Here is a 22,239-nt window from a genome sequence, read left to right as displayed (position 1 = left end):
TATCTGTCCTCAAAGATGGCCTTGAATTAAATTTTTACTTTAAGCAATTACTGTTTCCTATAACTGTATACAAATTCCAACAGTTAGTAAAAAAAAAAATATACTCAAGTAGCAAAATGCTCACTCACTCACTCATTCACGCTGCCATTTTGCAAAATGCAGAACACGTTTATCTACTTTAGAATCAAAATACACCAAGATGTCTCTTCTTTGCAAGGCACTGATTCTCAGACGACTAGATCTACAAACCAAATGGTTAAAAACTTCAACCAAGTGTGAGTCAGGTCAGGTATGAGCACTATATCGATGCAGCAACGGTTCAGGGGTGGGTGGATTTGGCAGACATGGAGATTCTTCACTCCGGTGATATGAATAAAATCTAAAGGCTAGATCCAGCGAGGCAAAAAGGTGATGCCTTTATCTTTTATCCACTGTAACTGTATTTGATAAAGTATTTCATGGTATTTTGCTACATATAAGTTTGCTTAAGTTACAGAAAACTGGGCTACATTATTGAATTTACATACTGACTTGATTTTATGGTATAATGTTTTTTTCGTCAGTTTGCAGCATTGTTTCTGGACTTTACTAGGTACCTCACTTACAATTACGAGGGAAGGAAAGGTGCTAGAAGTGTTTTAGGTTGGACACATTAGTTTGTAAACAGTAAAAAAATAAAGTTTTTATGATTGGTGTGTGTTTGATATGGCAGTAAAATATAACCCTTTTAAATACAAATTAGAGTATTAGAAGTGTTTTGTTTTCCAAAATTCCTGATTTTTGTGTGTGTGTGCTTTGATGCTAATTGTGTGAGGTGTTTTGGAAAAAATAAAAATAAAAACTAGCTTTTCTAAACTGTTCCAAAATGTAATGTTAAAAATGTAATGAAATACTGTCATCTTGTGGTGAAATAAGCACATAGCTGGCCATAGCTGAAGGATGTTTTTGCAATATATGAAACGTTGTAATGAAAATCCAAGTACAGGTACTGTTCAAACTGTAATGTACACATAAAAAGTATGGAAGATAGCTAATAATACCTAGCTTAGCAATACCTAGCTAAAATATTCTATACTACAGCTGTTATCTCCACAAAGCAGCTTCATGATACATATAAAAAAAACAGTTTCGTATTTTAGACAATTACAGAGGTTAGACTTACAAATGTAGTGACGTTTTGCTGCTTTATTTATTCATTTATTAACCTTTATTTAACCAGGAAAAATCCCATTTATATTATTCATAAACAACATTCACATCGCTTCCGCCTGGTCATTAGACTCTAACAAGTGTGAAACAAAAGGGGGACACCCGCATTTCTGTTTATTCTGACAAAACGTATATATGTGGAACTATAACAAACTGATAACTTTAATTATGCTTATAAAGTTTATTTGTGGTATTAATTTCCCTTTAATAACCGCGTTTGTGTATTTTAAATGTAATTTGTATTTTTTTCTACAGGGAATGTTTTGCCGGCGGATGTGTGAAGTGGTACAGTCCACAACACCCGGGTTTCCGCGCGAAAAGACGGCCTGCCCGCCCAAACTGCATGTAACTAGCATCCGTCAAAGAGCCACTCAGCACTGTCAGTCACCGTGAATGACGGTGGGCTACAGCGGTCTTTTAGCAGTTTGTTTTAATCGCTCGGTTCTTACGCTTTTAATTAACTGTTTAAGATGCCATCCAGAACGTGCCTGTCTCTGCCAGATGACGTGAGGAAAAGGTTAGGCATGCTAATACTGTCATATTCATAACGAGTCACAACAGCACATTTTAAAATGTATTCCTTAATTTGTATATCATGACTCCCTAGATGGAGTGAAAAGTTCACCTTGGGTTTGAACTAGCAGCTACAGCTAGCGTTAGCTTGTTGCTACTTATCAATTTGGTTCTAAATCACTATTAACCTGCTAGCATCGTTAGCCTGACATCTATGGAGCACCGTGGGAGATTTCGCGCCACTCAGGAAGTTTCCTGCGTTTATTTTGGCTGCTCCTTCTGACAGTAAATGTTCTGCCACGGCATGGCAATACAATGTGCCTCTCGGTGACTTGACTTTATAAACTGAAATGTGTTGTGTTTCTAGGTTGGAGATGCTGGATGAGGATGGATCTTCAGAGGAGGTGAGTTTAGTGAGCACAAAACTGTACCTAAAAATATGCTGCTCTAAAACTAGGAAAATATAAACCAGTTTAATGAGAATTCAAATGGTCACTCACAAACGTTAGAATAAGAATGTTCTAAGTTAGGCTAAAACTATTCAGGGTTTACTCTATTACTTCCCTTTTTCTGCTTTAAGAAAATGACAAAAACTAAATTTAAAGTTTACCATTTCTTAAAGGAATCCACATTGCCTGCTGCTTGTGAGATCGTGCTTGGAGTATGTGTTGAGGACGACTCTCAGCTGCTACCACACAAAATTTTAGATCAGTATGGGTAGAATTGCCTGACTTCTGACCTTTGACCTTTTTGGTCATGTGGATTAGCTGACGCAGCCGTCTTGAACTGAAATTATTAAAAGTTACTCGTATAGCTGTACAACCGGTGGTTATTTTCTGGGAGTTTAGTAAAAATTCATCCATTCATGGGGTGTTTTGCAAACACAATAGATTAACAAACAGACAAATACATTCTCTCTGGGTGATGGTTACATTTTCAGGGGTTAACTGGCGTTTTTAAGTACTGTTAAGTAATGTATTCGGGTTTTTTGCACTAAGTTCTGTCAAGGCAATTGGCACTAAAATTAATTCATACCTTTTTTTTTAGTTTGAATCTTTAATTTATTGTCCTGCATCAACTTCAAGATTAAACAATTATTTGAGCTGCTTTGTTGCTTCACAAAAGCTCTTGTTCCGTTTTAGGACCAAGTGAAGGAGAAGCTCAAGTTGGTGCAGGACTTCCTGCACGACGATGCTCAAGACCAACTGTCCAGCCTTGAAAAAAAAATGAAAAAGTCCGAGATCTCAAAGGTTCGTGAATCTTATCTGTGTAATTATTACCCTCGTTACTCGACTTTTAATAACGTCTCCTGTAATGCATCGTTTGTACTTTCCTTAGGAGGTTTACATCTCAAAAGTGAAAGCCTTGCTGGGTAAAGAACTTCATCGGGAAAATGGCTCATGTGTTGATGATGTGAAGCAGAATGGAAAAGCAAACGGGTTCACTAATGGCTCTCATAAAGACAAAAAGGATGAAGATGGCAATGTAACCATGGACACACAGGAAGAAGAAGCAGTCAAGTCACCACCTGCTTCAAAGGGGAAGGGTGGACGCAAAAGCAAGGGAAGCACAGACACAATAAGTGAGTCTGAAATTTGGTTTGTAGTCATCACACTACTGTTTTTTTAATATTCTCATAAAGATCAATAAATTAAGGTTGCTTGTTTTGTTTTTTTCCGGCATTTTTAGAGTCACCAGCCAGTTCCAGGGTTACAAGAAACAATACGAAACAGCCAACCATCTTATCAATGTTCTCTAAAGTGTAAGTATTCGTTTTATTCTGCGTGTACTTTTATCAAAAGTAGTATTTAAAGCAAGTGACTTAATCTGAAATCTGTTCGCAGTCAAAAGCGCAAGTCTGATGAATTGAATGAAGAAGCCGTGAACGGAACAAATGAAGTGAAAAAAGAAGACGACGCGGACGAGGTGACGTTTTTTTATTTGTCGGTTTTGTGAAAATGTGTCGTTTGGGGTTTGTAAGAATGATAACGTTACTCGTTTGGTCACCTGCTGCAGTCTCGTGAGGAGAAGCGACTCAAAGTGGATTCAGATGAAAAGTAAATAACAGGATCTTGGAAAATTGATCTTTAGGCGAAAGCACTTTTTTACAATTGTTAATTATTTTCTATATACATATACAGACCTGCCCCTGAGGAGTTAAAGACTGAAACTGCTAAGCCAGTGTCTACTGCAAAGGTAATGAAGTGATTTATTCAGTATAGCTTTAAACATTTTTGCTCATATGCTTGTCAGTGGTTGACGCAACCTCCATTTCTTTTCTCAGACGCCTCCCCCCAAATGTCTAGACTGCCGACAGTACTTGGATGACTCCGATCTGAAGTTTTTTCAAGGAGATCCTGATAACGCGGTGAGCCTTCCGTTATTATCGTGAATAAAAAGCTGCAAAGTTACCGTTTAAAGTCAATATCCATCGTACTTTTTATTATTTGTGTATTTAGCTGGAGGAGCCAGAGATGTTGACAGACGAGCGTCTGTCTCTGTTCGACTCCAACGAGGATGGGTTCGAAAGCTACGACAATTTGCCGCAGCACAGGATCACAAACTTCAGGTGAATTATCTGTTGCTGTTCTGGCGACTTGTGGAATCAACGTTGCCGACTTTTTCTTCCATTAACTCCCAGTTCCAAAAAAAAAAAAAAAGTTGGGACGTTGTGTAAAGTGTATATAAAAACAAAACGCAAGGATTTGCGAATCTCATTAATCCAAATTTTAGATAACTAATCAGTGTGTACCATTTTAGAAAGAAAAATAAATGGAATTTGACTGCCATCACGAAGGCGCCAACAAAGGCTGTAAGTTGTATGAAGGAGGAATGCTGGAAGAGCATTTCGCAAAGGATTAGGAGGACTGAGTATAAATTAAAGAGGGTCGAATCTTCAGAAGTAAACATGGGCAGAGGTTCAGCAGTGTGGGAAAACTTCTAAAAGTTGTGGAGCAATTTTTAAAACGATAAACTCGGCAGAAATTGGCAACACTTTGATTATTGTACAGATTCTGAGTTTCAGCATTCGATGCGTTTACGTCGTTCCATTGTGGATAAGATGACCCTTGCATTCTGAGCTGCCTTCAGACAGAGTGTTCTTGTGTTTTGCAGTGTGTATGACAAGCGTGGCCATCTTTGTCCGTTTGACAATGGGCTGATCGAGAGGAACGTGGAGCTTTACTTCAGCTGTGTTGTTAAACCCATTTATGACGACAACCCGTGCTTGGAGGGTACGACAGCTTTCATGTCAACAGACACCTCATAATGCTTGTGTGCCACTTTTTTTTTTCTTTTTTTTTTTACTTAATAAAGTTTTGTTTTTTCTACTTAGGTGGCGTTTTTGCCAGAAAGCTGGGCCCAATCAATGCCTGGTGGATCACTGGTTTTGATGGAGGAGAAAAGGCTTTAATCGGTTTCACAACATGTAAGCCGTGCACAGTTGTATTCATTTTCTCTATATGTGGCATCCTCCTAACGTTGTCTTACTTTTTTCTCCAGCTTTTGCCGACTACATCTTGATGCAGCCCAGTGAGGAGTATTCTCCCATCTTTGCACTCATGCAGGAGAAAATCTACATGAGCAAGATCGTGGTGGAGTTTCTCCAGAAGAATCGCGACGCCTCTTATGAGGACCTTCTCAACAAAATTGAGGTAAGTTCGTTGGATGTTTCTCGTCATAGTTCTGAAAGTTCGTGTCCGCTTTGTTCTGCACGAACAAGCTGAAGCCAGGATTTTGAGAAATTTGTGGTGGCTTTAATTCTGCAAAAACGAACGAGCAGCACAGTCGTAATGAGCTCTTCTGCCCACAGACGACTGTCCCTCCTGCAGGACTTAACTTCAACTGCTTCACCGAAGACACGCTGCTGCGTCATGCCCAGTTTGTGGTGGAGCAGGTGGAGAGTTACGATGAGGCTGGGGACTCGGACGAGCAGCCTATCATCGTCACGCCCTGCATGAGAGATCTGATCAAACTCGCAGGAGTCACTCTGGGGAAAAGGTGCAGCTAAAGATGATTTGTGAGCTAAAAGTAGCCAAAGCTGCTAAATTGAGCTTTGGTAGCTGAACATTAAAGTGAGGGATGATTATCACCACTTACTTTATGATTTCAGTGCATTTGTTAATCAAATTGTCATTTGAGTTATTTATACTCCTGACTCGTTGATGTCTAACATGCCTTTAACATTTCTTAATGCAGCATGCTGCTGTACTGGTAGGTGGGCCTTGATGTGGTTTCATCCTTAGCTTCGTTGTTGTGTCAGTGTGAAGCATTTCAGAACTTTTAGGCAAGATGACCACTGTACCAATGTCCGAACTACAAGATTTATTAGAGTAATTTAATATATTTAGGCTTTACATCGCAGTTGATTCTAGAGGCTTTGTGTGAACCTGGTGATCTACAGCATTGGAGAGAGTGAATCTGTGCTCACTAGATCCAAATGCAAGCCAGGTTGGTGGCTCGAGAACAAGTTTGGTAGAATTAGGAATAATTTTGCAGGAAAGTGGACTTAAATTTTTTTTTTTTTTAGAAAACTGCGCACATAAGAAAAATGGCTATTTTCTTGGTTCCAGCACTTGTTAAAATGTACAACTTTAAAACTAAAGCATCAAAAATTGGGGTCTTGCCTCCACAAATGAAAACGTAAAAGCTAGGCAAGTTAGTCTTATTTAGGTGAAATGTCAAATTAATCCTTTTGCATTTGTTTTCTCTCGACGCAGGCCAGGTTGTTTCCTTTAGGAAGGATCTTTTCACTTTTCCATTATTGCAAATGGCATTTTTCATCCTGACTGCTTTGTGGGCTTGTTGCATTGCATGGCCTTGACGCTGTGGTGTGGTGATGGCCGGCGGCTTCACAATGGCATCGCTCCACGTATGATCGGGCATTTATGCCAGTAGAATCACCCCTCTGAGAACAAACTTTATTCTGTTGACAGGCGAGCTGCCAGAAGACAGGCTATCCGTCATCCGACAAAGATCGAGAAGGACAGTAAGGGACCGACTAAGGCAACCACGACCAAGCTGGTCTATCAGATCTTTGATGCCTTCTTTGCTGATCAGATAGAGCAAAACGATAAAGAAGGCGGAGCCAAAAGACAGCGGTGTGGAGTCTGTGAAGTAAGTAAATGACCGGGCATCAATGTGATTTTAACGACCGTCGGGCTTCTTTTAACTTACTGAATGTTTAGGTTTGCCAATCGCCCGATTGTGGCAAATGCGTAGCCTGCAAAGATATGATCAAATTTGGAGGAAGTGGCAAAAGCAAGCAAGCTTGTAAGCAACGGAGGTGAGCGTGTGCGCAGCTCTTCAAGAAGATTTCATCTTAGACATGCACATTTATTTCTAACCAATGAACACCCCCATTTTCAGATGTCCAAACCTTGCTGTAAAGGAGGCTGAAGATGATGAGACTATTGAGGAGGAAGACGTTCAAGTAGAGAAGCCTAAAAAGGTCCTCAATGCCAAGAGGAAGAAGCAGACCCAGTCCAAGCTCGCATGGATTGGAGAGCCTGTTCAGGTCTGTTGTTGTCTTGGTGCTGAGCAAGTTTTTATTTAGTGTACGTTACAGACGATTGTATTAATGTCTAATTCTTAGACTGTGGGAAAGAAGCAGTACTATAAGAAGGTCTCTGTGAACGATGAAGTGCTGGAAGTCGGAGATTGTGTCTCGGTTTCATCAGATGATCCGTCCATACCTCTTTATTTGGCGAGGTATAAACCTGCTTAATAACATCCCGTCCAAAGTTGGATTCGTGCACAAGATCTAAGCGAGGTTTTCTTCTTCAGGATCACGTCTCTGTGGGAAGACAATAATGGAAAGATGTTTCACGCCCACTGGTTCCTTCGTGGGATTCACACGGTGCTCGGCGAGTCCTCTGATCCGCTGGAGCTCGTCGTCGTGGACGACTGTGAAGACATGCTGCTCACTTACGTCCAAGGAAAAGTGAACGTCACGTACAAGCCCCCGTCTGATAACTGGGTCATGGAGGCAAGTTTATTTCACAGACGAGGAATGTCGATCAGAACAGGATCCGGGAACTCTTATTTTGACAGGGTGCTTCTGGTAACTGTTTGCTTGGATCTGGAAACTCTCGGGCTTACTAATAATAAAGTTATGTACAAATATGACTGCCTTGAATGAGTAAAACATATTGGATATGTAAACTGAAAATTACATAAACACTCATTTTAAACACAACAGCATGTGATCTGCCTCTTCAAGTGAAGCATTTTCACGTCTACCCTTAAAGAAATCTCTGCCCCTATAAAAGTGAAGGCTGTCAAGTAGGGGGGGGGGGGGGTGTTTGACAAGAGCGGAGTGTTTTTTATATATATATATATATATATATATATAGATAGATAGATAGATAGAATATATATATATATATATGTGTGTGTGTGTGTGTAGGTAAACGCAGATGTTTAACAACGCGTTAAAAAGACACCAAAATGTAGGAAATTGCATCTACTTTATAAAAAAATTTCAGGGGGAGGACCTCCCGCCGCTGGCCCGCCTGCTATTTGCGTTCTGGCATCGATCGTTGTACAAATTAAGCCTGACGTCAACGTTATTAACTTTTATTTTAGTTTTTGTTTGTTTAATTTATTCATTTTATTTTTTTAGGGCGGCATGGATGTTGACCTCAAAGTGATTGAGGATGATGGGAAGAGTTTCTTCTATCAGTTCTGGTATGATCTTGACTTTGCTCGATTTGAGACTCCCCCTGAGGCCTGTCCATCAGAAGAATGTGAGTTCAGGTAAACGCCATTTTCCTACTCGTGATCTTTCCCCCCTATGTATTTAGGTGTTCAGGTTTGTGTACTTCTTGTTTAACTCATATTTGTTAATTTTTTTGGGGGTCAGGGGAATTTATGTAAAGGTCATGGATGTCATCACTTACTAGTGTTAAATTATTGAGAACCGTGTGTGAGTTAGTTTAATCTGAACAGAGAGGAGCCTGCGCACCTGATGAGCTCCAAGGCTTCTAAGCTGGAAAGCAGAGGTTGTTTTGACCTTATCTCTGTCTGATAAGAATTATTAAAAGACACTTCTTTATACTGTCTGTGGGCAGACCTTGCGACTGGAGCTTCAATGTAACATCCGTGTAAGCCTGTGTGTTAACTCTGCCCCTCCTTCCCCCCTTTGCAAGGAGTAAATTGGGTTGAAAAATCTTCTTGTATCCTTAGTTACTTGAGTAACGAGTTGATGATAGGATCATTAAATTAACCAACTTTTTTCCTTATAGGTTCTGCGGCAGCTGTGCTCGTACTAAAGCGAGAGACGATCAGGAAATCCCTCATGCCTTTGAACCCCTGGAGAACGAAGACGGCAACACCAAAGTTCTTTATGCTTTGGCCTGCTTCATGGGACAACAGTTCAGGGTGGGAGACGGCGTCTACCTGCCCCCTGAAACCTTTAATTTCAGGTGAGTGACTTGTATAGTGACCAAAACTATAAGGTATGCTGCTATATTTAACAAAGTACTGTGTGCGGTGCATAAGCTCACCGTATGTGCTACATTATAATCGACACCTCTAGGAGCAGCTTCATGTTACTGGATATGAAACTGCGCTATAAAATGAAAACAAAGAAATTGAGATTTACTGCTTGTGTTTTGGTGGTCAGCGTGAAGCCAGCCAGTCCAGTGAAACGCTCCCACAGGAAGGAGGACGTCGACGAAGATCTGTACCCTGAGTACTACAGGAAATCGTCGGACTACATTAAAGGGTCGAACCTGGACGCTCCGCAGCCATTTCGTATCGGGCGCATCAAGGAGATCTTTTGTCACCGACGCAGCAACGGGAAATCTGACACCGGCGAGGTCAAACTGAGACTCTACAAGTTCTACAGGTAGATCAGTTCTGTTGAGCGAGCGCATAGATTTTATTTTCTTAAAAAAAAAAAAAAGAGCTGAGAGTCGATCCAAGTTTGTGTTCTCATGTAGGCCGGAGAATACCCACAAAGGTGTCAAAGCTAGTTACCATACGGACATCAATCAGCTCTACTGGAGCGATGAAGAAGTGACCGTCAGCATGGCGGACGTCCTCGGTCGCTGTCAAGTAGAGTACGCAGAAGACCTGAATGAATCGGTCCAGGACTACTCCAGTGGTGGACCAGACCGCTTCTATTTTCTGGAGGTACAGTCAATAATAGTTTTCAGAATTGTGTATTCGCGTCCGCTGCTACGCCACACAACCCTGCCAAGAAGAATTATCGTATTTTCTGCCGTACTTGTCGCATCAGTCCAAATATGTCTAATAAAGTGGAAAAATCCATAAATACGTTGCTTTGCCGTATATGTCGCATCTATTATGCGTCACCGCTGACGACCCGGAAATGTGGGCAGGTGCGCCAAAAATCGATTGGATGCCAATTGGCGGCTGCGGAAGCGTGCACGGGAGGACTTTAACAAGATTAACATTTAAAAACTATTATTTGTTTGCTCGAAATTCTAGCAAAGGTGTGTCTCAGTCTAACTTTTGCTTAATAAATGCACTTTGATGGTCAAATCAGCTGCATTTCAATAACAGATACGCGGAAGTAGGAGCATGCACAGGAGGACTCGCTGCGCATTTCTTGGAAATTTAACAAGATAAGCACCTAAAACAATTATTTGTTTGCTCGACTTTATAGTAAAGGTGTGTCTCAGTTGAACTTTTACTTAATAAATACACTTCAATGGCCAAATTAGCTGCATTTCACCAGGGCGGCGCAGCAAAATGAAGCTGATTTGATGGTTGCTCCAGGCGAGCTGGACAAAGGTAGGAGTTTATGGCAAGTCCACTGTGTCATTAATAGCCACTTTTACCTATTACATGACACAACGGCATGCCATACTGCTCGAGTGCCATCTAGTGGCTGAAAATGGTAGCGTTCAATATTTTCAGTCAGAATGACTGAAAACGATCATATCTCAGCCAAAAACTGTTTTTATAAATATGGAGAAAAAAATCCATAAGTAAGTCGCAGGGCATGCAAGTTATGCAAAAAAAACAACACGACTTATGGGCTGAAAAATACGGTAAGCTATAAAATGCAGTCAGTGTAACGATTGTTGTCAACGTGTAGTTTGTGCGTTTGTACGGGATCAGCTTTGTGTTCTTGAATAAAACAGTAGATTTGATTTTATGTATCCTTTTTTCTCCCTCAGGCTTACAACGCCAAATCAAAGAGCTTTGAAGATCCTCCATATTATGCTCGCTCTTCCGTTAATAAAGGGAAAGGAAAGGGCAAAGGAAAAGGTTTGTTTATAAACGGTTTTATGCAGGAAAAAAAAGTTATTACCATTAATTTGATCTTAACTCAGAGATATGTGGTTGGTATTCTCATCAGGTAAAGGCAAAGGAAAAGCTGTGCAGGAACCACAGGACTCTCCCATAGAGCCACCTAAAGTGTCTAAATATCGCACTCTGGATGTGTTCTCCGGCTGCGGTGGACTTTCTGAAGGCTTCCACCAGGCGGGTAAATACGTCTTCCATCACACAATGTTTCCAAACGCACCGAGGCGGTGGTTTGAGAGGTAACTGCGCGTTGTCTTCAGGCATCTCTGAGACTCTCTGGGCTATAGAGATGTGGGAACCTGCAGCGCAGGCCTTCAGGCTCAACAACCCCGGCACCACCGTGTTCACAGAGGACTGCAACGTCTTGCTGAAGTTAGTCATGTCAGGAGAGAAGACCAACTCTCTTGGCCAGAAGCTGCCGCAGAAGGGAGATGTGGAAATGCTGTGTGGCGGGCCTCCGTGTCAAGGTTTCAGTGGCATGAATCGCTTCAATTCTCGAACTTATTCCAAATTCAAGAACTCTCTTGTGGTCTCGTATTTGAGGTGGGTGTGCCACTAAGAGCCAATGCTGCTGATTTTTCTCGCAGTTTGCAGTTGCGCTTTAACCGTCACATCTTCCTTTCAGTTACTGCGACTACTACAGACCAAAGTTTTTCCTGCTCGAGAACGTAAGGAACTTTGTTTCGTTCAAAAACTCCATGGTCCTTAAGCTGACTTTACGCTGTCTTGTGCGAATGGGTTACCAGTGCACGTTCGGGGTCCTGCAGGTGAGTCTGGACTTTTTTTTTCTGTGTAAAACTGCTCCGATGAAGCCATACCAGATTCCTAAGGTGCTCTGCTCATCAGGCCGGTCAGTACGGTGTCGCCCAAACCCGCCGCAGGGCAATCGTCCTGGCTGCTGCTCCGGGTGAGAAGCTGCCCCGTTTCCCTGAACCGCTCCACGTATTTGCTCCCAGAGCTTGCCAGCTGAGCGTGGTAGTGGACGAAAAGAAATATGTCAGCAACGTCACACGGTAATCTTTGCAGTGCTGTTAATTGTTTAAATTACAAACAACGCACAACCTTGTAATGCATTTGAACTGCAACTTATCGAGTGAATTTTCTGTCTTGTAACAGAGGTAATGGTGGAATCTACAGAACCATCACAGTGAGAGACTCCATGTCTGATCTGCCGGAGATTTGCAACGGTGCCGCAGCTTTGGAGATTTCCTACAACGGGGAACCTCAGTCTTGGTTCCAGAGGCAGATCAGAGGCACACAGTATCAGCCAATCCTCAGAGACCACATCTGCAAGGTGAGCTGGCACTGTGCTGCAGCTACTACTGAAATGATTACCGGTCTCCCATTCCTTGATGAAATGCGTAAATAGGCCTGTCGCGATAAACGATAAATCAATTAATCGCATGATGAATGAAAATTATCGACCTCATTTTCATTTACCGGCTTTATCGTTCCTTCGTGTCTCTCTTTCTACTGAAGACACTGGATGACAAAAGACTCAACTCCGGTGTTCTTCACTGACCCCTCCCGTTCTCTTTTCTCTTTAAAATCCGTTTTTAACCGTTCAAAATCGCGTTTTTGGGTCATTTAAAAGCAGCTAAGCTGAGAAGCTAAGCTAACAGGCCGACCTCGGGAATAAACCTCCGTCTTGTCGAAGCTCCAAAATTCACGGTTGAAACTTGTGCCTTCGTGTAAAAAGTTGTTTTTCCTCTGCAAAAAGATGCTGAGAACTTGTTTACTGACTTTTTTTTTTAAATTAAAAGCTTTGTGTGACAAATGCTATGCTAAAGAGCTCAAATCACCGAGCGTCCACCATGTTAGCCCATGTCACGTCAAGGGCCCTCCCTCCCATTTTTCTTAAAGAGACGGGTGCGCAGTTATCCATCCTTTGGTTCAGTCTTAAATTGCCATCAGGTGGTCCAAAAAGATACTACACCCCAAACAAATCAACATTTCTTATAAAATTTGATAATTAATTATTGTTAAATTTCAAACAATATTATCGTTTATTGCAATAATTTCTGAGACGATTAATCGCCCAGCAAAATTTGTTATCGTGACAGGCCTACGTGTAAATTGACAGAGTAGCAGCTCTCTAGCACCCATTGAGGATTGGGTTGACTCTAAAGGTTAATCAGTTTTTAAAGTACAGCCGCAGATTATTTCCTGAAAGTTTTCTAATAAAATGTGTCCCGTGGTTTTAAATGATTTAATCGCATGGTGTAAATAGATCAAATTATTATAATTTATTTTATTTTTTTAAATCATGGTTTCTGTTTTCAGGACATGAGCGCTCTGGTCGAGGCCAGAATGCGTCACGTCCCTCTGGCTCCGGGCTCTGATTGGAGAGACCTGCCCAACCTTGAGATCCGGATGAAAGACGGCAACATGACTAAGAAGCTGCGCTACACGCATCACGATAAAAAGAACGGCCGCAGCGGCACCGGCGCGCTCAGAGGCGTCTGCACCTGCGCAGGAGGTAACGCACGGCTGCCGCCACTGGATTGATGGAGAAGGCGGAGCTACAGATTGGACATAGATCTTGTGATTTGTACGTTTTAGGGAAGCCTTGCGACTCTGCAGACAGGCAGTTTAACACCCTGATTCCCTGGTGTCTGCCCCACACGGGGAACCGCCACAACCACTGGGCCGGACTGTACGGCAGGCTGGAGTGGGACGGCTTCTTCAGCACGACCGTCACCAACCCTGAGCCCATGGGAAAACAGGTGCATGAGCCGTGGGAAACTTTTTAGAATCTCATATTCAGCTGTTCAGTCAGGAGAAATGTTTGAATATGTTTATTTTAATATGCAGCAAAGGATTTTTTTGGGGGGGATTCTGATGAACCGCTTTTGAACGTTCACCCAAACGTTTAATTTCAGGGCCGTGTTCTGCACCCCGAGCAGCACAGAGTGGTCAGTGTGAGGGAGTGCGCACGCTCTCAGGGGTTCCCCGACACCTACCGCTTCTTTGGAAACATCCTGGACAAACACAGACAGGTAAAATGTAGTTCATCAGATTCACACGAAACTAGATGAATCGACCCGTTTTGATTTCTTCGGATGCAGTTTCTCTGTTCAAACAAATGGTTGTTGCCGTTTCTCAGGTTGGAAATGCAGTTCCTCCTCCGCTGTCCAGAGCCATCGGGCTAGAGCTAAAGAAATGTGTCCTAGAGAGGATGAAGGAAGAACAAGCAGCAGGTGCTTTATATGATTTAGACTTGGTCCTAATTGACGTTTAGTAATGAGACAGTTTGATCTAAATGTGTTCTTTTCTCTGCAGAGAACGTCAAACAGGAAAAGATGGAAGTCTCTGAGTAATCCCGTTCCAGCAAAATTCAATTCTAGAAATCCTGATGTTGGGGATTTTTTTTTTGTTTTTTTTTAAATACATTGGCTGTCAGCTGTCACTAAGTGACCACCGTGTTCCATGTAGTAACCATTCCATGTTGAGTTTTCACTGTGCTTTTAATCATGCTGTTCAGATGTTTAACGTTGAACAAATTTTATGTAGTTTTATATGTAAGGTTTCAAATAAAGCTCTGATGAAATTGTAAACTTAAACTTCTATAAGTGGCCTCTACTGGAGTAGAAAATCTAGCGGTAGTCAGAGTTGAGTTGGTCAAACGCTTTCTAACTTTAGGCTGGCACTGTATAACGAATATATAAAAAGAGTTTGCATGTTCGTCTATATAAAAGGTTTAAAAAGACTTTAAATCATTCTCAACTTAAGACCTTAAAAAAATGTTCAAGACTTCCATTTTAAGTCCTACAGTTTTAACCCAAGACCAAGTCAAGACCAGAGTTTACCGAGACAAGAAAAAGACTTGGGGTCTGAGATCCAAGTCTTGGAGCTCAATCTTTTCACAGATTATTTGTCACGACATGGTGACTAAGAGACTGCGTGCGTCCAGCATTCGCTAATTGCTCTTCGCTCATCAACTGAATCTTCCTCGGTCAGAAGGAATGGGCCAGATCCATTGGTGCAGATCAGTTGAGGAAATAGGAGCAGGTACATGGGAGATGAGGGTACAGATGCTGATGTTCATCTATATGAATGTGTGTGGTTATCTGAAACAAAGGAACAAAAGTGTATATTAATAACCATCTAGGTAAACTAAAGTACACGGATGCAGTATTAAACTGACCTGCAGTACCACATAAAATCACTACAAATGAATTATCAATGACCTAACAATTTTCAGTCAGGTCATCTGGACAGTTTTTTTTTTTTTTTGTGTTGAAATGTTTCACCTTCCATCCAGAAGGCTTCATCAGTCAAAGAAACAAAACTGAACACACACAAAAAAATCGTATGCCTTTTTTATAACGGTCTATTGTCATCATTCTTAGTTGAAATCAGGTCTCTTGTAAATGAGTCCTCGAGGCTCAATGGGATTTACCTGTGTAAATAAAGGTTGAATGAATGATTCTTCCCCCAAACAGCTTACTCCAAAGTGGAACAAACCAGTTATGTTGATGCCAAGATGGTCTCTCGGGCACGCCACCTCCTCCGGTGACGGCCCTCTTCCTCACTGACAGTCATGTCAAACTGGTTCAAAACCAACAAAGTACAAACGTTTCAGCAAAAACAAAAAAAACCTGTCCAGATGACCTGACTGAAAATTGTTGGATTGTATACCTGGATTATTGAGTATGGACTTTGTTGATTTTGAACCAGTTTGACATGACTGTCGACGAGGAAGAGGGCCAGCCCGGTACCGGAGGAGGGGGCGTGCAAAAGACGCCATCTTAGCACCAATATAACTGGGTTGTTCCACTTTGGAGTAAACTGTTGGGGGAAGAATCAGTTTTGTGTTGTTTCCTTGACTGATGAAGCCTTCTGGATGGAAGGTGAAACGTTTCAGCACAAAAATAAAAAAAGAAACCTGTCCAGATGACCTGACTGAAAATTGTTGGATTGTATACCTGGATTATTGAGCATGGACTTTGTTAATTATCAATAACATGCAAATGACAAGAAAATGTCAGAAAAGTGAAATATGCGGTCTACCCGCCACCAATAAAACTTACTAAGTGATCTGCAGGTAACACCGGATCCACCCCGAATGTTGCGTCACATGGGTTTGGCTTTAATCTTGAAAGTCTACTTCCGTTTTTCGGCAAGGAATTTGCTAAAATATATAAATTATAAGAAAATTAGTTAGCAAGTTAAATATTTAACTAGCAAGTTAAATATTTGGGACGGAGGTAAATGTATAGTAAGCAAATTAAATGTATATTTTTGGAAATGAAATGTTTAGTTTGTAAAATATATATTTAGGTCCGAGTTAAATATTTAGTTGGCAAATTAAATGTATAGATTAGAAATTATGCAAGTTTGGAATTTTTTTTTATTTAAATATTTAATTTATAACTAAATATTTACTTAACTAAACATTTAACTTAAATTTACACTGTAAATTAAATATTTAGTTGGGAACTATGACATTTATAAATGTATGAATAACATGGTGAAAATATGATTTAGATAAAAAAAATTTTTTATTTCTTATTAAAGGCTAAATAGACCAAAATATTGCTGTTAATTTTTGACTGTAACTTCACAAATGACACTCCATATTCATAAAGCAGAAAGACAAAAGTTTTACTAAATCTAGCTGTCTTACAGTTGTCCTTCCTACCTTTGATGGGCTCCACCTAATAAAAACAAATAACCGTTTAAACAAGTTTTTTTTTAACAAATAATTTGACCTCACCCAGTTCACAATGTAGATAACGTTCTGCTGTTTGATGTAGTCAGAATCTAACCCGTTCCAATTTTTCAGCATCAGGAGTGTCAAACAGGCCGGTGTTATCACCACGAACCTGGCTGGACGTCTGCAGCCGTATCTTCCGTCGCTCGCGGCTTCTCATCCTTAGCCGGCCCCGCGCTGCCATGTGCACGGCCCACATCCAGTGGTTGATCAAAACGCTCCTGCCCCAGCAGTTCGGGCAACAGCCTGGCAACAAACTCAGAGGGTCTGCCATTCCTCTTATTCTAACAATGCGGATATGTTGCCGGCGGGAACGGGACTCCAAATCATCCAGTTTATGCTGCTGTGATGCACACGTTCAATCAAGGCTCTCCAGCTGTTTCTCATGTGATCCCACAGCCTCTTCGGTGGCAGACACTCCCTCACAAACATTTGATAAATGGTGCAGAGACCCTTTAAGCTCATTAAATCTCTCATCCACGGCACTATTCATGTTGTGTATTGAGGTTAAAATAGCTTCGTTAGTGGCTGAAGCCGACACACCTGCGCTGGCTGCCATAGAACAGACATTAACCATGACATCAGCACTTTCATCCTTTTCGGCCAAATCTTCACAAAAATATTTTTCATATTCAACTCCCCTTGTCCCTTTTCCCCCCTCATTTTGTTTCCATACACTGTAGAACGATAGGATATCAGCTCAAAAACAACTGGTTGAGGTAGTGGTCCTAATTGTCAGTCCGGAGACAGTATTGTGCACATTAATGTAGCACAACAAAAATAACTTTCAGTATATGCTAACACCTGAGGAACAAACAAGAAACTGAATTTATCATCTTTATTTAGGTAACAACCACATTTTATCACAATAAAATCTGGCATCTTCCTGAAATTATTCTGAAGAATTCCTCAGTTGTTTGACGGTCTGTAAAGAGAAGTAACGTTTCGTTAGAACAAGACGACATCTTGATCATGCACCTGACAACCATGACGACGACTAACTTACTTGGCCCATTCAACATTGAGAATAAGATGATCATATCCAAATCCTGACACGCCTGCAATGGCTCGGGCTGCATCCTCCCGACGGTGGAAACTGATGAAGGCAAATCCCTGCAGGACAAAAGACGGTAAATGAGACCAAGAGCTTTCTGGATATTGTCAACATGTTATTGCAAAACAGTCAATAGTGACATTAAAATGACATGCAGAACATATTACAGGCACATTAGCTTTAGTAATTCTCCTCAGTAGGTCTTGGTAAGATGAGGGCTAACCTTTGACTGTCCCGTGTTCTTGTCCTTCGCCAGATAGATCCTTGAGATCGACCCAAAAGGTCTGAAAAGCTCCTGCAAGTCTGTCTCACGGGTGTCCTCGGACAGGTTGGTCACTCGGATGGTAGCATTGTCATCAGCTGTTGGGTGCAAGAATTTACCATTTAAACTACAACACTCTAAATGTTGCACAATGACTGAAAAAAACAGTCATGCAGTTTTACACAAACGTACCTCTGCGGTTAGGCTGCATGGACTCCCCTCTCCGCGTGCCTCCATCTCTCAGGCTTGGAGGCACATACTTCCCGGTTTTGCTTTGCGCTGGTTGTACAGGCTCTGGTTCAGCTAAGAAAAGAGCAAGCAACATTTCATTATTACAACTTAAGGAAACGAACAGTACAAAGTGTCCAACAATTGGTATATAGTTGTCAGCTGATGATACCAGAACCGGCAGTCTTCTCCTTGTCCCCAGTGGTAAGGCCAAGCTGCTCAGCCAGCTCCTTCTGCATGGGACCCAGTGTGTCCTTGTATGGACAGCGGGTTGTCCAATGGTCGCCTTTGCAAATACGACAAGACACAATCTTCTGTCCTTTAAGTTTGTTCATGGGATCCTCATCCTGATCTTGAGCATTCAGGTCCTGAAAAAATTAATAAGTAAAAGATTAGCAACTTGACATAATTTTAGAAATTATTTAGGAGGTGTGGGTGAGAATTCAAGTGCGCAGTGAAATTCTGGAGATATTGTGCAAAAAATAACTTATCAGATCATCAGGGAATTGGGGGTGGGGGTGCAGACAACATTTTCTCACCTCTTTGCTGGAGATGAAAGTCATGAAGACGTCGTCGCTGACTGTAGTGGTAGCAACATTAGGGCCTGGAGCGTCAAACTCAGAGTTTCCAAACTTCTTCCAGTTCTGAAACGAGTGACAGACGTTACAGGACATTCAACTTAACTCAGAGAGTTGCTCATTAAATAAGTGAACACTCTTGACTTGTTTCAATTTGAAAACAAACCTTCCTTCTGGCAACAGCTTTCGAGGCTTTCCTCGTCTCAATCTTGAAGGTCCGAACAATCTAAACAAAAAAATTGTGATTTATATGGAATATTTCAGAAGATACATCCGTTTACTTTTGGAATACACAAACTGCTACAATACCACAAAACAGCAGCAATGGATTTATTGTTAACCAGAAATTGCGAGATACAATTTGCAAAATATATTTTGATTCTGATGGTATGCAGCAGAAAATAATCTAAAAGCCTGTTTTACACTCATTAAATCCAGCTGTTTAAACCACAATTCAACCAGCTCCATTGCTACAACATAACTTTGCAAATCTTTTACCTTGAACTTTTTACCATCCTCATCTATTTTATATTCCGTGAGTGTTTTTATGTTTCCCTTGATGGTCTCTTTGGGAGATGGTAATGTGCCTGTGACAAAACAACACAAGCTTTAAACAAAAAAGCATATATCCGGGAAACATCATAGATAATTACAAGGAAATTACATTAAAAACGTATAAAAATGATTTAAGCGTCGTTTGTGTTGATCTAATAAACGTATCATTAGACATTTTAAAATCTACTTTAACATCTCCTGCTTTAACTTTACACGGAACAAAAATGGCACTTAAGTGACAGGTTTTAAATGTAAAAGTTTGATTTATCACGTGCAATCAACATGGAATCATTTATTTAGCGGTTTTCACGAGACCTTGCTGACGTCACTAACGAAGAGTCAGCCCAACAACGATAACGTGTTTTCTTAACGTTATTTGTCTATTTTATTCATCCAACACGGGGACAACAATGGAAAGATGCTTATTCAAGCTAACAAACTTGTAGTTTAGCAAGTCGTTAATGCCGTTTAACCACGTGGGAGTGGAAATCGGCCTCCTTTTTTCACTAACACAGAGCTAAAAATGCTAACTACCTTCATCTACTTCCTCTTCCACTTGGTCAGCCCAGCTGGGCTTGGAGCTGAAAGGTAAACACGGAAGTTTATTATCACAACAGTAAAATACAGTCACCACAAAAAGAAATTATCTAAGTTTTCTGATGACACTTACTCGTCAAATTCAATCGACGGCATCCTCTCGGTTAGCCTAGCCTCGTGAGAACTAGCGCTAACCTGGCGGTGCACTTCCGGGACTTAACCTTCGCAATAAAAGTACGACAACTTGTTTCTTTTCAAAATAAGATTTTGATTTTGGCGCCAATATTCTTCGATTTTATTGTACATATGATACTTATTGTGGATTTAGCTACATTGCAGTGTTAGTGTTTATTATTAGTAATTATTGCCATTTTAAATTTCCACAAGAATTTACTTTTGTACTTGTTCAATTAAACTATTGTTTCATCTTTTAATATATAACATTGCATACACAAATCAAGTAAAATTTAAAGCAGATTGCATTATGACTGAGCAACACAGTTTGGAGCTTGTCAACATTATGATCGATGCAAATAGTTTCAATGCCAATAAAAACAGACAGAATTCTTGAGTGCTAAATGGCATTTATTTAGTTCATAATACCCATGGTTAAGAATAGCAAAATATATAAAAATAAATATAATAAAAATAAATTCTCCTTATGTTTGGTTTTCCAGATGTGAGTCAGATTGTTGACATTACCAACAAAAGGCCTTTTTTTACAGACAGGTTTGGTCAAAATTTGTTAGTACAGAACAACATCTGGCATTAATAACTATACTGAACAAAACTATAAATGCAACACTTGTTCTTGCTCCCATTTTTCATGAGCTAAACTCAAAGATCCAAGAGTTTTTCAAAGTACACAATAGGTCTTTTTCTCCCAAATATTGTAAAAAAAAAAAAAAAGTGTAAATCTGTGTTCGTGAACACTTCTCCTTTGCCGAGATCATCCACCCACCTCACAGGCGTGGCATATCACGATGCTGAATAGACAGCATGATAATTGCACAGGTGTGCCTTAGGCTGACCACAATAAAAGGCCACTCTAAAATTTGCAGTTTTATCACACAGCACAATGCCATAGATGTCACAATCACATCAACATCCAGCATCTTCACCTCCAAGATCGTCTGAGACCTGCCACCCTGACAGCTGCTGCAACGATCAGTTTGCATAACTAAAGAATTTCTGCACAAACTGTCAGAAACCTTCTCAGGGAAGCACACCGGTCATCCTAATTGGGCTCTACCTGATGCAGTTTGTCACTGTAACTGACTTGCGTGGGCAAATGCTCACATTTGATGGCGTATGACAGAGAGAGGTGTTCTCTTCACAGATGAATTCAGGTTTTCACTGTACAGGGTACATGGCAGGTATGGCATTGAATGGCCCGTCTTGGTGGTGGAGTTATGGTATGGGCAGGCATATGGTATTTCTCAGACAGTGCAACACATTTTTTTTCATAGAGTTGATCAGTTTATTGATCACGGCCTGTGGAATGTTGGTCCACTCCTCTCCAGTGGTTGTGCAAAGTTCTTGGATTGTCAGGAACTGGAACGTGCTGTTGTATACTCCAATTCAGAGCATTCTTAAAGGGTAACATGTCCAGTGAGTATGCTGGCCATGCAAGGACTGGGATGTTTTCAGCTTCCAGGATTCATGGGGCCGTGCATTATCATGCTGCATAATGAAATGATGGTCATGGATAAATGGCACAACAATGGGCGTTAAGATCTTGTCACAATATCTCTGTGCATTCAAAACGCACGTGTTTGTTATTCGTAACATACGCCTGCCCGTATCTTAACCCCACCACCACCACCAAGGGCCACTCGATTCACAACATTCACCCACACGACCCCATAAATGCAGTCTGCCATGTACCCTGTACAGTGAAAACAGGGATTCATCTGTGAAGAGCACTTCCATATGCCATTTAATATGAGCATTTGCCCACTGAAGTCTGTTACGATGACAAAGGTGGCGATCCTCATGAGGACCATGAGCATGCAGGTGAACTTCCCTGAGACAGTTTCTGCAGAAATTATTTGGTTATGCCAACCTGCTGTTGCGGCAGCTGTCCTGGTGGATCTTGGAGGTGAAGATGCTGCATGTAGAGGTCCTGGGCTGGTGTGGTTACACGTGGTCTGCGGTTGTGAGGCCAGTTGGATGTACTGCCAAATTCTCCGAAACAGCTTTGGAGACGACGTATGGTAGAGAAATGAATATTAATTTCACGAGCAACAGCTCCGGCTGATATTCCTGCAGTCAGTTGCATGCTCCTTCAAAACTTGTGACATCCGTG

At 41.1% G+C, this 22,239-nt stretch overlaps 2 protein-coding genes across 2 annotated transcripts; one reads left to right on the top strand and one right to left on the bottom strand.

The window, feature by feature from the left end:
• The first annotated feature begins 1,678 nt into the window (after window positions 1-1,678).
• dnmt1 (DNA (cytosine-5-)-methyltransferase 1) lies at window positions 1,679-14,428 on the top strand. Its single transcript, XM_037688430.1, has 34 exons — window positions 1,679-1,726; window positions 2,090-2,126; window positions 2,865-2,972; window positions 3,061-3,304; window positions 3,412-3,484; window positions 3,567-3,648; window positions 3,739-3,779; window positions 3,864-3,918; window positions 4,007-4,090; window positions 4,182-4,291; window positions 4,837-4,955; window positions 5,057-5,149; window positions 5,224-5,375; window positions 5,534-5,721; window positions 6,657-6,837; window positions 6,909-7,006; window positions 7,090-7,237; window positions 7,316-7,431; window positions 7,507-7,708; window positions 8,345-8,478; window positions 8,967-9,146; window positions 9,347-9,571; window positions 9,666-9,858; window positions 10,872-10,962; window positions 11,054-11,182; window positions 11,262-11,544; window positions 11,627-11,768; window positions 11,848-12,014; window positions 12,118-12,295; window positions 13,285-13,480; window positions 13,564-13,727; window positions 13,884-14,000; window positions 14,108-14,201; window positions 14,284-14,428. The coding sequence occupies exons 1-34, from the start codon at window positions 1,680-1,682 to the stop codon at window positions 14,319-14,321; spliced, it is 4,509 nt and encodes a 1,502-aa protein (XP_037544358.1). The 5' UTR covers window position 1,679; the 3' UTR covers window positions 14,322-14,428.
• A 3,113-nt stretch (window positions 14,429-17,541) lies between these two features.
• eif3g (eukaryotic translation initiation factor 3, subunit G) lies at window positions 17,542-20,155 on the bottom strand. The gene is made up of 10 exons (XM_037688429.1): window positions 20,065-20,155; window positions 19,929-19,975; window positions 19,338-19,426; window positions 19,006-19,065; window positions 18,801-18,905; window positions 18,434-18,629; window positions 18,226-18,336; window positions 17,995-18,131; window positions 17,724-17,830; window positions 17,542-17,642 (listed from the first exon to the last, which is right to left on the bottom strand). The coding sequence occupies exons 1-10, from the start codon at window positions 20,085-20,087 to the stop codon at window positions 17,627-17,629; spliced, it is 891 nt and encodes a 296-aa protein (XP_037544357.1). The 5' UTR covers window positions 20,088-20,155; the 3' UTR covers window positions 17,542-17,626.
• Between the last annotated feature and the right edge of the window lie 2,084 nt (window positions 20,156-22,239).

Source organism: Nematolebias whitei, chromosome 15 (assembly GCF_014905685.2).
Source record: "Nematolebias whitei isolate Nwh7 chromosome 15, NemWhi1, whole genome shotgun sequence".
Taxonomy (NCBI): domain Eukaryota; kingdom Metazoa; phylum Chordata; class Actinopteri; order Cyprinodontiformes; family Rivulidae; genus Nematolebias; species Nematolebias whitei.
The sequence above is the reverse complement of the archived record's forward strand: the minus strand, read 5'-3'. Positions and strand labels throughout refer to the sequence as shown.

Excerpts from the sequence above, each read along its gene's own strand:
- dnmt1 (XM_037688430.1), top strand. The coding sequence starts at position 1,680 with ATGCCATCCAGAACGTGCCTGTCTCTGCCAGATGACGTGAGGAAAAG. Across the intron at positions 4,292-4,836 it reads CACAGGATCACAAACTTCAG|TGTGTATGACAAGCGTGGCC; the intron begins GTGAATTATCTG and ends TGTGTTTTGCAG. Across the intron at positions 10,963-11,053 it reads AGGAAAGGGCAAAGGAAAAG|GTAAAGGCAAAGGAAAAGCT; the intron begins GTTTGTTTATAA and ends TATTCTCATCAG.
- eif3g (XM_037688429.1), bottom strand. The coding sequence starts at position 20,087 with ATGCCGTCGATTGAATTTGACGA. Across the intron at positions 18,132-18,225 it reads CATGCAGCCTAACCGCAGAG|CTGATGACAATGCTACCATC; the intron begins GTACGTTTGTGT and ends TGCACCCAACAG. Across the intron at positions 17,831-17,994 it reads AGAACACGGGACAGTCAAAG|GGATTTGCCTTCATCAGTTT; the intron begins GTTAGCCCTCAT and ends TTTGTCCTGCAG.